The 17,396-nt window shown below is 39.8% G+C and overlaps 1 protein-coding gene and 1 pseudogene across 1 annotated transcript in view; one reads left to right on the top strand and one right to left on the bottom strand.

Moving 5' to 3' along the window:
* Window positions 1-5,550: 5,550 nt before the first annotated feature.
* C1H9orf85 (chromosome 1 C9orf85 homolog) overlaps window positions 5,551-17,396 on the bottom strand; it is a 176,868-nt gene continuing 165,022 nt past the window's right edge. The window contains exon 3 of the mRNA XM_054254938.2: window positions 5,551-5,762. Coding sequence (XP_054110913.1) covers window positions 5,681-5,762 — 82 coding nt within the window. The 3' untranslated portion in view covers window positions 5,551-5,680. The remainder of the gene's footprint in view (window positions 5,763-17,396) is intronic.
* LOC100385752 (transcription factor BTF3 homolog 4 pseudogene) lies at window positions 7,066-9,160 on the top strand (annotated as a pseudogene).

Here is a 17,396-nt window from a genome sequence, read left to right on the forward strand (position 1 = left end):
AAGGAGACAGAAGGTAAGCAATTTCTTGTCACACAATGTTAAAATGAAAACCAGAAAAAATACAGGAAATGCATTCTCACCATCAGTATATGAAAGTGCCTATTTCTTTACATGCTCATCAACTTTAATACTAAGCTTAAGAATAAAAATTGCTAGTTTGATGAATGAAAATGTTTCTCAGGGTAATTTGCATTTCTGTGATTACTGGTGAAATGGAACATTTTTTTCATATGGTTATACTGCTCTGACATATTTTGGGGGAAAATGCTGGATAAAAATCTGTGCAATTGTTTGGCTTTTCTATGCATCTCCTAGATTTTTATTTTTCTTTTCTATTAAATTTCCACAGCTCTTTAGAGATAGAGTTGAAATAATTAATGTCATGATAAAAAACATATTTATATTGTGACTTTATAGAGTTCACTTGCCTGTATAGCACTATGAGGAAGAAACGTTTATACAGTACACACAAGTGAACATTATCATAAATTATCAAGGTATTCAGTGGTTCTAAAGAAAGAAGTAAGGAATTAATTTTCTTTCTTTCAATGCCTGAATTTACATTCTTAGTGTCTTTCTCCTCCATATATATTTTTACTTCTATGTATTCATTCAACCAATATTTTGTGCAGTACAAAGAACCCTAGAATTATCCTGGAGTAGCTGACCTCAGTGACTATTTACTGACAACCATTTCCTCCATTCTTTGTGCTTGCAGAACCCACTTCTGTTCCATTATCTATTCCTCAAAGAAACTCTCAATGTACCTCCTAGCCAATTGTGGACTCCCCATTCATTTTGCCACAGTGATTGGGCTGGTTCTCAGCGTGTGACACATTTTAACCAGTGAGATAACAAGGAAAGTCCACTGGCTGTCCTCTGGGAAAGATTTCCTCACTTTTACAAAAGGCAAATACAGAAAGAGATCATCTCTTCTGATGTTGTCAATCACTGGCATGTCTGCTTGTGATATCTAGAACCATGGTCTCCACCTTGAAATCAAAGCCACCCTATTGTATATGGCTGACTGATGCACTTGAGTTTGAGGTTACCTTTGGCAACATTACTTCACCTCTCTAAATTCAGCCTCTTTATTGGGAGATGGGGAGAAAGAGCGAGATGGTTCTGTATTTCTCAAATGATCATTTTATAAAGGTCATTTTAACATTAAAAACTACAAAAGACATACTCTCAGGGAAAAAAATCAAAGGTTGAATTAATTAAACCTTTTTAAAACCTTAATATTCTGTCTTTATTTTCTTAATTTCTTTGTGGAGTGAAAAATTCCTGCAGACTCTGGATAGAAATCCATTTAATTAAACAGATCATATACTCATAAAATAAATAATGATGTGAATATATTTTTAGTTCTATATAAGATAAGAGTTCTGAAAAATCAGAGATCATTGAGGACAGAAATGCTGGGGAAACTTCATAGAGGTGTAGAGTCATTTAGCCACGTGGTCAGTAGGCATTGTAAGGTGCTTCATATGTTACTTGTAAATTGCTTTGATTTAATGCTTACATAGGAAACATGGAACAAGATAAGGAACATATTTTGGAAACCTTTAAGCCTCTCTCTTATAATAAAAACAATTTATGTCAACACTGAGAATCCACATGGACTGTTTTTCTTAAAAGGGCGTGAGAAACATAGGACTAGGTCAATTCTAAAATCTCTGTAAGCACTTAAATGAAAGCAGTGTAAACTAGGATTGGGAGCAACCAAGACAATCTCTGCTTGAACCTCGGTTCTGTTACCAACTAGCTATGTGGCTTGTGGGTAGATGCTTACCCTCTTCAAACTCGGTTACTTAACTGAAAAGTTAGGATAACAGTTATTGTCTCTTAGCATTAAGTTGTAGGTAAAACCTTGGCATATGAAAATAGTAGCTATCACTCTCATCTGTGGAAGGTCAGCTCATTTGCATTCTTCCCCATTTTTCAGCAGCTCAACCTGGTTGAGTTTTGATTTACATTTGTACAAGTTTCTGATTTTGTTAAATTAGTATTCCAAGATCAGCAGTTAACTTAGGATCGATTTACTTAGGATAATTGTCAGTATTTTAAATTTTTGTGGTATCATTATTATTATTTGAAACCGTCTTGCTCTGTCACCAGGCTGGAGTGCAGTGGAACAGTCTCGGCTCACTGCAGTCGCCATCTCCCGGGTTCAAGCAATTCTCCTGCCTCAGCCACCCGAGTAGCTGGGAGTACAGGTGCACACCACCACATCCAGCTAATTTTTGTATTTTTAGTAGAGATGGGGGTTTCACCATGGTGGCCAAGATGGTTTCGATCTCCTGACCTGGTGATTCTCCTACCTCAGCCTCCCAAAGTGTTGGGATTACAGGTGTGAGCCACAGTGCCCAGCCTATTTTTTAAGTATAAATTTAAGGCATGGTTTCAACTAAAAAAAGCAGACTTAGAGGAATCTTGACTTGGAAACAAATACTTTAGACCAAATGAATTCTGTTTCTTTGATGCAAATTTCAAATAACAATTTTTTTCTTGTACATTACAGTATAATTCAGATTTTTTGTTAATTTTAGCTGTTCTTTTTCATACCTACCCCAAGTTTTTAAGACATGTGGATTAAGACAAGTCTACATTCAAAAAGTTCTTTTTTCCCGAATGGTACTTGAATAAATGCCATTGAATTAACATTCTGTTAATACTCTATAATGGGTCAACTCATTCCCTTTCAGTCCAGGTTCATAACGTACCTTGTGCACCACAGAAAAGAAATCCTTGAATTATTGGATTGAAACTAGTCAGAAACTTTTAGACACAGTGGGTGGTTTTAACTGAGTCAAGCAACACTAAACAATAGTTTTTTTGATAATCGCTTGAGCTCTTCCATAAGTGCACAAGAACAGACTTCTTAATTTTTCTCAAATTAATTATGGCTTGTTTTTCCACAGCCTGCCCCAACCAGCACTAGGAGGACATAAAATACTATTTAAATTTCAGGGCCTTTATCCTCTGCTCCTCCCTGTAGCTCATACAAAAACTCCTACTTGCTCAATCCACAGGGCGTGTTAAGGCCATAGCAGCAGTTTCTGTGATGTTCCTGGTCCATCAAAGATAAACTTGCCTCTGTACCAGGAACACACTCCCTCTGTGGCCCATTAAGCCCCTGGGACAGGGCTGTGGGACTCAGCATGGATTGTCTAGCATCTTTCTTTGGGGTGCTGTGTGAGAGCAGAAAGCAGGTCTTCACCTCTGGAGAAAACACCATCCTTTCTGCTTATAGTATTGGAGAGTCTAGTTCTTTCGAGTTGGGCTGCTGCCCTCTTCCTCTAACTTTAGAGTGCTTCCTGTCTTAGACAATACAGGTTTTTGTATCACTAAGCCTGGATTTTGAAAGCAAAGTCCTCTTAAGAAGGAAGGGGACGTTTATCTCTGTGAGCTCAGGTCTGACTTTTTGAGCATTTTGTGACAAAAACATCACACGATTTAAATTTGCCTATTAAGTTATAGCACACCACTAGAACATCAATAAAAACAAAATCTTTATGCTACATTTGTTTACACAAAAGCCTCCCTGCCAAAACCTTACCTTTTTCACTGTGTAGCTCTCATATTTAGCAGGGTACCTGGTGCTTAGTAGGTACCCAAAAATTGATCAATGAATTGGGCCTGCATATAGCAGGTTTATAGGCCTACATATGCTAGCTCTCTGAGAAAGAAAGTCATTGGTCTAAACATGTTAGCTTTCTGAGAAAGAAGGAGTTGGGGGACTGCTTTGCAGTGTGCATTCAACTTACAGAGTTAAACTGAAGTTAAAAAAAAAGGAGTTGGGGGAATGTGAGAAAGAAACAAAGAGTGGAGAAGAGGCTGGAGAAAAGGAAAGGGCAGGAGACAAAGAAATGGATGATTATTGAGTACCTACCATGTTTTGGCTCCTTCTTGTTACTGCATTTAATCCCTAGAAAATAACCACATAAGCATTCTTATCCACAGTTCATGGGGGAGGAAACAGTGATTGAATAATTTATCCAATACGACCGAGAACTAAGATGTAAAAGGACATACCTCTGAATTCAAGATCCCACTAATTTCTACAACTTTTCCACTTCCTGACTGTCCCAATATTTCCAATTAATCTGGAGATAACTTGAGACTCTGTCTGAAGCTGCCTGCACTTGAAGATTTAAAATAACATAAAAACATTCCTGTGTTTGTCCTGAGGTCACCAGGATGTGAAATGTAAGCAGCTGGAAGCCAGTTCTGAGAGATGGTTTCCATTGTGGCCAACAGTGATTGGAGCCCAGCATGACTGCCATTTTGTCTCTTCAACGATAGTTAAAGTGCTCTCAGATAACTAGTTCTGGGTGTTCTAATGGTTCTGAACACACTCTTCTAAAGGAAAGTGCTCCCCAGCTACTCTCTAATAACCTTTTTCTGACAGGAGGCCTTTTAGAATACCAGTGGTTTTTCACTATGAACCCCTAAGAGGACTAGGCATCTGGATGCTCATGCTGTCTGGGGGAAATCATACATGACTATTCCTCAAGTTGAAAAAGAGTACTTTGTGTCCCTAGAATGTAAAGCTGCATGTTCTAGATGGGCAAGAGCTCTTAGGGTACAGTTTATTTCTTCATTTTGCCCCTGCTTTTTTTTTTAATGCCTCCTTGATGTCTCTGTGTCTACAGAAGCTGCTTTAAAATGTTGGTTGTCCCAGCTAACACCACCCACTGTGTCTAACAGTCTAATTAATTTCAATCTAATGATGCAAGGATTTATTTTCTAGGTACACAGGTTGCTTTATGAACCTGGATTAAAAAGGGAAGGAGCTGACCCATTACTAGCGTACGAATAGAATGTCAGTTCAATGGTATCTACTCAAGCATCCCACAGGAAAAAGCAAGAACTTCTGAATACAGACCTCTCAATCCACATGTCTTAAAAACTTGCACTAGGTATGAAGGAGGTCAGCTAGAATTAATTAAAAATCTGAATTGTAGCAAAATGTGCAAGAAAGAACACTGGCAACTTGGAGGCTCTCAGTATACTTTATTTATTTATTTATTTGGAGACAGGGTCTCACTCTGTTACCCAGGCTGGAGTGCAGTGGCACGATCTCGGCTCACTGCAACCTCTGACCTCCCAAGGTTGCAGCCTCAGCCTCCCAAGTAGCTGGGATTACAGGTGCCCGCCACCATGACTAGCTAATTTTTGTATTTTTAATAAAGTTGGGATTTCCCCATGTTGGCCAGGCTGGTCTCGAACTCCTGACCTCAGGTGATCTGCCTGCCTCGGCCTCCCAAAGTGCTGGGATTACAGGTGTTATCCGTAGCACCCACCTCAATATACTTTAGTTTCAGAGATGATGATATTCTGAACTGCTAAGCTTTCCCTTCATTTAAATAATATGCAGGCCAGATATTCTGCTAACTTTTCTATGAAAGACTCAAAAAATGAGGACATGACCAACTATTTTATTCCAATGACTAAAGTGTGCTGCAAGGGAGGAAATGCAACAAATATGAAAACTGGGGCTGGGAAAGTTGGAAAGGGTGTAGCAGGTACCTGTTGGTCCCCACCATTCTCTTCTCTCTTGCTAGCAAAGCCCTGATTTTGTTTGGGTTGCAGAGTAGTACCCAATCTCCTCATGTGAATTAAGACTGACTGAAGTCAATTATGACAGTCCCATATTCTTCATAGGTTGACTGTTCTAAGGGTGAGCTGGTGTTCCATTTCTGGCCAATGAAAATGAGAAGTCTGCTGATGTCTTCTCAGAAAAAATTTTCTCCCTGCTAAAAAAGATATGTGTGGATAGAGTATTTTATCTCGAGCAACCTTTAATTCTTGCTCTGGCCATTGCCTTATCAAAACATAATAGAGCAGCTGAAGCTGTGCCATGATTGTGAAAGGAAGGTCAGGAGAGTGGAAAAGACATTAATTTGTCCATTCAACAAGTATTTGTTGGACACTTACCATTGCCAGGGTCTTCTAGACCTTAGGGGATACACTAATAAATAAAACAGACCAAGTCTTTTACCTTGGACATTTATCCAGAGCCCTGATATTTTGGAGCAGAAGGGACATCTGCCATTATTGCTTAAGATACTATAAATTAAATATTTTATTGTTTCAGCCCAAAGCAATCCTATTGACATAAAACATTTACTTTACTATTATTAAAAGTTTAATGAAGTGCCTAAGCTAAGCACACAGTTTATTAACCTTTTGGTAACTTCCCCAGATTTCTAACCTCAAAGGTTTATTTGCATTCATCACTCTACAAGCAGAATTTACCTACCTCGCCCCTGCAAAAAGATGGCAAAGTGGTTTTGCCTAGTAATCTGAACCAGAGAAAAGAAAGATGTAGAAAAGAAGGATAGAAAAGTGTCCATTATCCAATCCTCAGGGACACCGTGTAGAGAAGCAGGGGCTATAAATGAAAGCAGAAGCATTATGGTAAGAGACTTACAAGAAAAACTGCATAGGCCGAACACGGTGGCTCACGCCTGTAATCCCAGCACTTTGGGAGGCTGAGGCAGGTGGATCACCTGAGGTCGGTTGTTCAAGACCAGCCTGACCAACATGGTGAAACCCCGTCTCTACTAAAAATACCAAAAAATAGCCAGAGGTGGTGGTGGGCACCTGTAATCCCAGCTTCTCAGGAGGCTGAGGCAGGAGAATTGCTTAAACCCAGGAAGCAGAGATTGCAGTGAGCAGAGATTGTGCCATTGCACTCCAGCTGGGTGACAGAGTGAGGCTCTGTCTCAAAAAACAAAAGACATACACAATAGCACTATGGAGCTTAGGTGCCAAATTGCTACTTAAAGAAGAGATGAGCATGTCCTCAATCTCTGCACAGCACAGGATGGCATCTGGCAGGAGTCTCAGCACAGCAGTGGAGCAGGAATGCCAGGACGTAGCATTCCCACTGGAGATCCTGGCCACAGTGGCTATGTTGAAGAAGAACCACAATACAATGGCTCCTAGCAATGTACTTCAGTAATAATACAAAATTAGAGCATGTAAGGACTTGTTCCTGCGCACACCCATGAAACTGGAGATGAGCTGGGGTCCTGACATATGTCAGGAAGGGACATGAGAATGCTAAATTCAGGTCTTACTAATGTTCCTGTGACCTTGTTTACACCCACTGGCTGTGAGAGCCAAGGATGTTCAGGTCACATTGCAGTATTAAAATTATGGAAAATGACGCAGCTTCTGTTTCTTTCATTGTTTTATAATTGACAGCTCTTCTCTGTTTCTTAATTAACAACTCCCTCCAAAAAAAAAGTGTATGTATTCATTTGTTCAATTTTAGATTGTGAGTATCCAAATAGAATTTAATCTTTTCCTAGGGAAAGGAAATAAAAATTTTAATTAGAAAGCATAGGTCAAAAGAAATTCGGATGAGGAGAATGATACGGAAAATATTAGAAATTGATTTATGGTTAGAGGCTTGTAATGTTTGTTGGGTCACAGACCCCCTTTAAGACTCTAAGGACACTCTAAGCTTCTCTACAGGAAAAGCTCATATACAAGAGTGCATCTGAAGCCCCCTATCTTGGAAGCAGAGGGACCCTAGGCTTAAAGTTCTTGCCTCAGGTCTCTGGACTTTAGTATCCTTGGGGGGTAAGAATGTGATAAAAATGAAACAAAGTCACGACGTTGACCTACCTGCTGGTCAGTTAGCATTGTGTGACTCCCCGACTGCATCCCTAATCCTCATCAGCATCTAGCAAGTGTAGATGGATTCAATGCTGACAAATCACCTTTCCAAGTAGGGTGCCTTGCTGACACAATTAATAGTTTAATGTTCCACTGAGTCTCAGTAGGACTCAGTGGAACATGAAACTATTAATTTCTTCCAACCCATCTGACCACCATGATACTGAAGAACTGTAAAGAGTGACTGACACTTTGTACTCAGAGAAGTATCGTAATAATAGCTGTCTACACAAAAGGCATCATCAAACACTTTAGAAATGTTATCCCATTTCTGCTGGATGCAGTAGTAGCTCAAGCCTGTAATCCCAATGCTTTGGGAGGCCGAGGCAGGCAGATCACTTGAGGTTAGGAGTTCGAGACCAGCCTGGCCAACATGGTGAAACTCCATCTTTACTTAAAAAAATATAAAAATTAGCTAGACATGGTCGTGCACCCCTGTAGTCCCAGCTACTTGGGAGGCTGAGGTAGGACAATTCTTGAATCCCAGAGGTAGAGGTTGCAGTGAGCACAGATCATGCCACTGTACTCCACCCTGGGTGACAAGAGCAAAACTCTGTCTCAAAAAAAAAAAGAAATGTTACCCCATTTCATCTGCACAGGAGCTGTGTGAGATTATAAAATATGACTTATTTTGTAGATAAGAAAACTAAGGTTAAGTGGCACGACCATGATTACACATGTAATAAGCGGCAAAACACATATCCCTGTCTTATGGACTGAATGTTCAAGTGCCCCCCTCACTCATACGTTGAAGCCCTAAACCCGTAGTGTGATGGTATCAGAAAGTGAGCCTTTGGGGGGTAATTCTATTTAGATGAGGTCACGGATGTAAAGCCCTCATGATGGGATTAATGCGTTTTTAAGAAGAGGAAGAGCTGCCATCTTGCGTTCCCACGTGTGTGCTTACTCTCTGCTGCTCCACCTGAGATCTGCTGAGCACCAGTCCCAGTCCCCAGCGCAGCCCTTATCCACTCCAACAAGAAGAAAGAAGCAATCATAAACCAGGAAAACTTGCCAAACTTCAGGCACGAGTGTGCATTGGTGGGAAAGAAACTGCTCACCAAAAGAAGGGGATTCATAGAACAGCTACAGCAGATGATAAAAAACTTCAGTTCTTCCTCAATAAGTTAAGGGTAAACAATATCTCTGGTACCGAAGAGGTAAATATGTTTACAAACCAAGGAACAGTGATCCACTTTACCAGCCCTAAAGTGCAGGCATCTCTGGCAGTGAACACTTTCACCATTACGGGCCATGCTGAGACAAAGCAGCCGACAGAAATGCTGCCCAGCATCTTAAACCAGCTTAGTGCAGACAGTCTGGCTAGTTAAGGAGACTGGCTGAAGTTCTACCCAAGCAATCTGTGGATGGAAAAGCACCACTAGCTACTGGAGAGGACAATGATGCTGAAGTTCCAGATCTTGTGGAGAATTTTGATGAGGCTTCCAAGAATGAGGCAAACTGAACTGAATCAGCTTCTGAAGATAAAACTTGAAGAAGTTACTGGGAGCTACTATTTTATATTATGACTGCTTTTAAAGAAATTTTTGTTTATGGATCTGATAAAATCTAGATCTCTAACATGTTTAAGCCCAAGCCCCTTGAACACTGCCGCTCTTTTCAGTTTTTGCTTATACACAGTTCATTCTTTGCAGCTAATTAAGCTGAAGAAGCCTGGGAATAAAGTTTGAAAAAAAGGTTAATAAAGTTCTTTGCCTAGTGAAGAAGAGGAAGACTAAGACGAAGAAGAAGAGTCACAATAGCTCCCTTTCTCTGCCATGTGAGTATGTAATGAGAGGGCAGCTGTCAGCAAGCAGGGACAGGGTCCTCACCAGATGCTGAATCTGCTGGCATCTTGATTTTTGTTGTTGTTGTTTGTTTTTTGAGACAGAATCTTGCTCTGTCACCAGGCTGGAGTGCAGTGGCGAGATCTTCGCTCACTGTAACCTCCGCCTCCTGGGTTCAAGCGATTCTCCTGCTTCAGCCTCCTGCATAGCTGGGATTACGGGCGTGCACCACCACGCCCAACTAATTTTTCTATTTTTAGTAGAGATGTGGTTTCACCGTGTTGGCCAGGATGGTCTCGATCTCTTGACCTTGTGATCTCCCTGCCTTGGCCTCCCAAAGTGCCAGGATTACAGGCGTGAGCCACTGCGTCTGGCCTGGCACCTTGATCTTAATCAGCCTCCAGAACTGTGAGAAATACATGTCTGTTGTTTAAGCCACCCAGTCTATGGTATTTTGTTATGGCAGCCTAAACAGATTGAGGCACCCAGGATGGCCGAACCTGTGTTTTTTACCTCTGTGCTTTTTGCATGCCAACTAATACAAATGATATGCCAAGTAATCTAACTCCCAAGTGTCAACACTAAAGTTAAAAGGTTAATAGAAGCTCAATATAAATACTCCTAAATCTCCTGAAATGATTTCAATTAAATAAGACTGGCTTTTGAGAGACATTAAAATGTACTGACATTGAAAGAAGAAAAATACGTCTTTTCACTTAATTGTTAAAATCACTCCATCTATATCCTGCCCGCACAATTCTCAACTAATAATAGCCTATTTCACTCAGTGTCAGCAAAGAATATGGAATGCTATAATCCACATGTTATTTTGTTGCACATGCCTGCAAACTATAATTAGCAGATATTTTCTTCAAATATTTCTGAGAGTTTTTTTCTTGCTTACAGAAAATTCAGGAGCAAACAGATTGGAAAAAAAAATTTTTAAAGACAAGAAAAACCATCCCTGTTCTATCTTATCTTATGATTTGACTTTGAATCTGTCACCATATTTACTAATTCTTTTAAAATTACATCTGAAAATGTGTGACTTAAAGCAGAGAATATACCATCACGATGCAAACGTCAAAGAAATCACATCAAAGAAGATGAAAGCAAGGGAAGGCCATAGAAGTCCCTAAAAATGACTCACTGGGATCAGAGATATGAAAATCACTGGTGACCTAAGCAAGAGGCATTTGTTACTGATGAGTGTGAAGGTACAATTGCAGTGGGTTAAAAAAAAGTTAGGGCACCTCCATATACAACGGACTATTCTGCAGTGGCTAAGCAGATTGAGGTGCATCTATAAGTACAAAGCTAGAAATACATCTATGAGGAAAGCAAGTTTGCCAAACAACATGAATAGCATGATTTGCAAAAGTAAAATTATCAGCGTATAAAAATATGTGTAGATATAGATAGAGCCTTATTTGTATATCTGTAAATGCATGAGAGAATTGTCTAAAAGGACATATATTTGTACCACAGGCCTTTTGAGGCCCTAGACTGCATACCCTCAGTTCATCTCTGATATCAGCCACAGCTGTGGTAGGTGGTTTCCCACAAGCTCTGACGGTAGTGGTGATGTCCACCGAAAGAGCATACCTTGGTCTTTTCATACTCTGCCTTGGGGGATTCTCAAGGAAGCCCACTTAGCCTTGCAAACAAGAGCCACCTAGGAAAAGTGAGTGAGCAACACTCAACCAAAGGAGAATGCGAGCTAATGGATAAATGCCCCAGCCCCACCACAGCCTTCAAGTGGACAAGTCTGGGAGTCATACTTTTAAAAATTGTAGGCTGGTTGTGGTGGCTCACACCCGTAATCTCAGCACTTCAGGAAGCTGAGGTGGGTGGATCACTTGAGGTCAGGAGTTCGAGACCAGCCTGGCCAAAATAGTGAAACCCCGTCTCTACTAAAAATGCAAAAACAGATTAGCCAGGAGTTGTGGTGATGCCTGTAATCCCAGCTACTCAGGAGGCTGAGGCAGGAGAATTGTACAAACCCAGGAGGTAGAGGCTGCAGTGAGTCAAGATCATGCCACTGCACCCCAGCATGGGTGACAAATCAAGACTCCATCTCAAAAAAAAAATTGCAGTAAAATATACAAATATAATTTTACCATTGTAATCATTTTGAAGTGGTATTAAGTACATTCACAATGTTGTGCAAGTGTCACCACTACCCATTTCCAAAATGTTTTCATCATTCACAACAGAAATGCTCATAAACCAACACCTCCGCATTCTCTCCTCTCCTCAGTCCCTAGTAACCTCTATTCTACTTTCTGCCTCTATGAGTTGGCCTATTTTAGGTATCTCATATAAGTGGAATCATAAGATACTTGTCCTTTTGTCTCTGGCTTATTTTGCTTAGCACAGTGTTTTAAGGTTTATCCATGTAGCATGTGTCAGTATTTCATTCCTTTTAAAGGCTGAATAGTATTTCATTGTATGTGTATACCAGCTTTTATTGATACATTCATCTGCTGATGGGCATTTGGTTGTTCCACATTTTGAATATTGTGAATAACGCTGCTATGAACATTGGTGTACAAGTATCTATTTGAGTCTCAGCTTTATACTTTGGGGCATATACTGGGGAGTAGAAATGCTGGATCACATGCTAATTCTAAGTTTAACTGTTATGTTTGCTTGTATTTAACATGTTCCATGAAAAACTTATTTTATTTGTTTATTTTTTGGTAAGTTTAACTTTTAGAAGTACTGCCAAATACTATACTTCTTGCAGGCCTGGTGGAATTGAACCTCAATCTTTTGATGATATATCCATATGTTGCCCCTCCTGCTTCTCTCCCTCTCTCTTGTTCCCTGTGAATTTCACATGGTCTAACTGCACCTAAGTCCTCAAGTCTCCGTCTCAGGCTCTACTTTTCAAGGAATGCAAGCTAGGACAACACCCACCTGTAAGGGTGATTACCTCTGAGAATTAGGATTAGAGAGAAGGAAACATTTGCTCTTAAAACTTTTGTACCTGAATCACTTTGTCGTCTTTCAAGTTTTTGTGAACATAAGAAGTCAAAGTCATAGCATTATTCTATTCTGTATACATAAGTGATTGCTCCAAAACAAAATAAACCATAGACTGATCATTCTTATGAATTTTTGCCATTACAGTAAATCATAGAGTTTTAGAGGTTAATTTTTTTAAAGGTTCTTAAATTCTTGATCCAAGACGGTGTTTGTATTAGTCTGTTCTCACATTGCTATAAACACCTGAGACTGGATCATTTATAAAGAAAATAAGAGGTTTGGTTTGTTTGTTTGTTTGTTTTTGAGATGGAGTCTTGCTCTGTCACCCAGGCTGGAATGCAGTGGTATGATGTCAGCTCACTGCAACCTCCGCCTCCCAGGTTCAAGTGATTCTCCTGCCTCAGCCTCCTAAGTAGTTGGGATTACAGGCACGCACCAACATGCTTAGCTAATTTTTTTGTATTTTTAATAGAGATGGGGTTTCACCATGTTGGCCAGGCTGGTCTCAAACTCCTGACCGCGTGATCTGCCCACCTTGGCCTCTCAAAGTGCTGGGATTACAGGTTTGAGCCACAGCACCTGGCCTAAGAAAATAAGTTTAATTGGCTCACAGGTCTGCAGACTGTACAGGAAGCAAGATGCTGGCATTTGCTCAGCTCTGGGAGGCCTCAGGAAACTTTCAATCGTGGCAGAAGGCAAAGAGGGAGCAAGGTGTCTCATATGATGGTGACAGAAGAAAGACAAAGAGGAGGGAGGTGTTACGCACTTTTAAACAGCAAGGTTTTGCAAGAACTCACTTTTAGGAGAACAGAACACAAGAGGATGGTGTTAAACTATTCATAAAGGATCAACCTTGATCATCCAATCACCTCCCACCAGGCCCCACCTCCAACACTGAGGATTACAATTGAACATGAGATTTGGGCAGGGACACAGATCGAAACCATATCAATGCTCTTGTCCTTTAGACTAGGCTAGCGGACTCTGGACTAACTCACGTGGAGATTTAGGTATCAATGTTCTCCCCTCCATACTTTCTCCAAGTCTCTTTCCCCTTGTCCATCTTGGCCCCTGTCTTTCTCTAAGCACACCAAGCTCTCCTGGCTTCACATCCTTCCTCATCTAGTCTAGGCCATATGGAACTTGGTTTTGACCATTATTTTGCCAATATATTTTATTCCATTGTCTCTCTTTAAGACACTCGTCCACCAGTTTCCAACCTGGATTAGTCCAAATGTTTGCTTCCAGCCTATAGAGGGCTGCTGGAGAAAAATGACTGAATTTTCTTTAGTATATAGGAAGAAGTCACTACTGATTATGGTGTCAAATCTCAACAGGTGCTTACTACTACTTAACAATGTGATACTGCATAGACCTAAGCTTATTTCTCACTCCCACATCACTGTCTCCAATACCCTCACTCATACTTTTGCCAGATTTCTTGGATTCCTGTTTCACAAAGAAGATGCAGATTATCAAGTGTTAAGTATATTTTTTCTTATTAAAGTCATCTGTATCTTTGGCAACCAACAGAATGGGAAAAAATTTTTGCAGTTTACCCATCTGACAAAGGGTTGATATCCAGAATTTACAAAGAACTCAAACAGATTTACAGGAAAAAAACAAGCCCATTCAAAAATGGGCAAAGGATATGAACAGACACTTTACAAAAGAAGACATATATGAGGCCAACAAACATATGAAAAAATGCTCATCGTCACTGGTCATTAGAGAGATGGAAATCAAAACTACATTGAGATACCATCTCATGCTAGTTAGAATGGCGATCATCAAAAAATCTGGAGACAACAGATGCTGGAGAGGATGTGGAGAAATAGGAACACTTTTACACTGTTGGTGGGAGTGTAAATTAGTTCAACCATTATGGAAGACAGTGTGGCGATTCCTCAAGGCCTTAGAAATAGAAATTCCATTTGACCCAGTAATCACATTACTTTGGGTATATATCCAAAGGACTATAAATCATTCTACTATAAGGATGCATGCACACGAATGTTCATTGCAGCACTGTTTACAATAGCAAAGACCTGGAACCAACCCAAATGCCCATGGATGACAGACTGGACTGGGAAAATGTGGCACATATACACTATGGAATATTATGCAGCAATCAAAAATGATGAGTTCGTGTCCTTTGTAGGGACATGGATGAATCTGGAGAACATCATTCTCAGCAAACTGACACAAGAACAGAAAATGAAATACCACATATTCTCACTCATAGGTGGGTGAGGAAAAATGAGAACACATGGACACACGGAAGGGGGTACTACACACTGGGGTCTATTGGGGGGAATAGGGGAGGGCCAGCGGGGGGGAGCTGGGGAGGGATAGCCTGGGGAGAAATGACAAATGTGGGTGAAGGGGAGGAAGGCAGCAAAACACACTGCCATGTGTGTACCTATGCAACTATCTTGCATGTTCTGCACATGTACCCCAAAACCCAAAATGCAATTAAAAAAAGATAAAGAATAACTTTAAAACATAAAAATAAAATAAAATAAAATAAGTCATCTGTACCTGAATGTATCTTTGAAGACCTAATATCTACAATGTGCTTTCTAGGTGCCAGATACCTTGCTAAATAATCGTAGTAGCTAAAATTTATTGAGTTAATTATGACTAGTTATCACAGCACCTGGAGTCTACTAAGTACTTACTAAATGTTGAGTATCTAACGATGGGCCCAAATACAGATGTTTGTAGATAAGGCATGAGAAAGCACAAAGATCAGTACAACTTCAGAGCCCATACTTCACTCTACTTCCTTCCTTAAATCCTTTTGTATAAACATTTTCATCTATAATCCTTACAACATCAACAACCCTGTGAACTAGGCATTATTATTGCTATGTTGCTGCCTCACTTTATATAAATGTGTGCGCATATGTATTATACATATATACCTTATATCCAACATCAGGGCCATAGTTACACAGTTAGTAACTTGGAGAGTTATAACTTAAAGATATTTTTGAATCTGATCCCACACTTAAAACACCACACAATATTAACCATTAGTGCTTATACATAGCTTTAACTTACCACATCTCTGAGAATGAGGTTTTCTCCCTTCTTAAGGAAAACCAGTTAATTCATCTGAGGACCTCACTCTTTCCCAGCTCTTTTAGGAACCTATTCTATCTATTTCCTTCTCTTTCCCATATGTTCAACTTCTGAAATTTCGTTGGTGCTATTCACTTATTTCCTGCAGATGCTCAAGTCTATCGAACTTCAATACATCTACCATTTGAAAAATCACACCAGATGTTAAAATGAAAGAGTAATACAGTAGCAAGAGGATAAAAAAATATATGAACGTTAGATAATTATTTCAGGAACTTCAACATCTGATTAATAAAAATTCTATAAAAAGAGAATAGAGAAAATAAACCCAAGTATCAGAGAAAGTATATTAGAACATTTCCCATAGCTGAAGGTCTCAAGTATTCAAGTTGGAATGTCCAATAAGTGGTACTGCAATAAGGTAAAAAAAACTATAGCACATCATTGTGAAATTTCATAATTCCAGTAATAGTAAGAAGCTTTTGATTCTTTCAGAAAGAAACAAGGAACACACTGCATAGAACAGTACACAAATCAGAATGACATTGAGCTAGGACAACGAAACAAAACCTTTCAAATTCTGAAAGAAAATTATTTCCCACCTAGAATTCCATATCCAGGCAACCTACCATCAAAAATGAGGATAGAATATTGAATTTTCACAACTATAAGATCTCAAAATGTTTACTCTCTCAGGAATCCTTTCCCAAGAAACTACTGAAGCATGTACTTCTCAGAATCAGGGAGCAAAGCAAGAAAGAGAAGGTGCAGGACCTGGGGCAGGGACACTCAGCAGAAAAGAAAGCCTCATTTCTCTCTTTTCTATCCTCTCTCCCACTGCTTTAATTCAACCTTTTATTGTTTTTCTTTTGGATTATTGAACTAACATTCTTACCAGTATCCCTTCTTCTAGTCCTATGTCATCTCACACATTGACACCAAAGTTACCTCAATATATACAAATCTGATTATTTCCATGAATACAATTCCTTAATGCTAATGTTCCAGTTGTCTATTTCCACAGTAACTTCAAACTACCACATATTTGATTACAATTTTGCAATCTGGGCTGCGCTCAGTGAGGTGGTTCTTCTGTTGTTCTTGCCTGGGGTCACTCTTGTGGCTGTAGTCCTCTCACTGTTAAACTGGGCCTGGAAATCCAAAATGGCATTTCTCATAGGTCTGACATCCCTACTGAGATGGCTGAAAATATTGGGGGCTGGCTATGCATGTTTCTCTGTTCATTTGGTCTCTCCAGCAGTATAACTGGACCTCTTTACATGATGGATCAGGATTTTAAGAAAAAATGTTTCAGCAGGATAAGCCCCAATGTACCTATGAAGCTTCTGTCTGCATCACATTTGCCAATGTCCAATTAGTTCAAGCAAGTCACATGGCAACATCCAGAGTCACTGTGAGAGGAGATTACCCAAGGATATGTGCTAAGAACACTGTGGACCCCTTGGTGGTGACTGAGCAACACCAAGCTTCTGGAAGAATTGGCAAAACCCAAGCTATCTGAAGTAACAACAACAACAAAAAGAAATTGTGGTTGAATTTTAACTTGTAAATTATCTTAGAATTTGGTTTCCCGGAAATGAGTTATTTACTTTGTGATGCTTGTTACTTACTGTATTGATTATATTTGAGAAAATGAAGAATAATGTGAAAAGTTAAAATGTAGCTTGTAACTTTGGTTCTGCTGAGCTGTAACTTGTAACTTTGGCTCTGCTGAGCTGTTCTTGTAAAAACAGGAACTTTGTATAAGAGATAAGCCACGTAGCCTGACTACCAGAGAGAGATGACAGCACATGATGAGCTTCTCATTGCAGAGAG

The sequence above is a fragment of the Callithrix jacchus genome, chromosome 1, assembly GCF_049354715.1.
Source record: "Callithrix jacchus isolate 240 chromosome 1, calJac240_pri, whole genome shotgun sequence".
Lineage (NCBI taxonomy): Eukaryota > Metazoa > Chordata > Mammalia > Primates > Cebidae > Callithrix > Callithrix jacchus.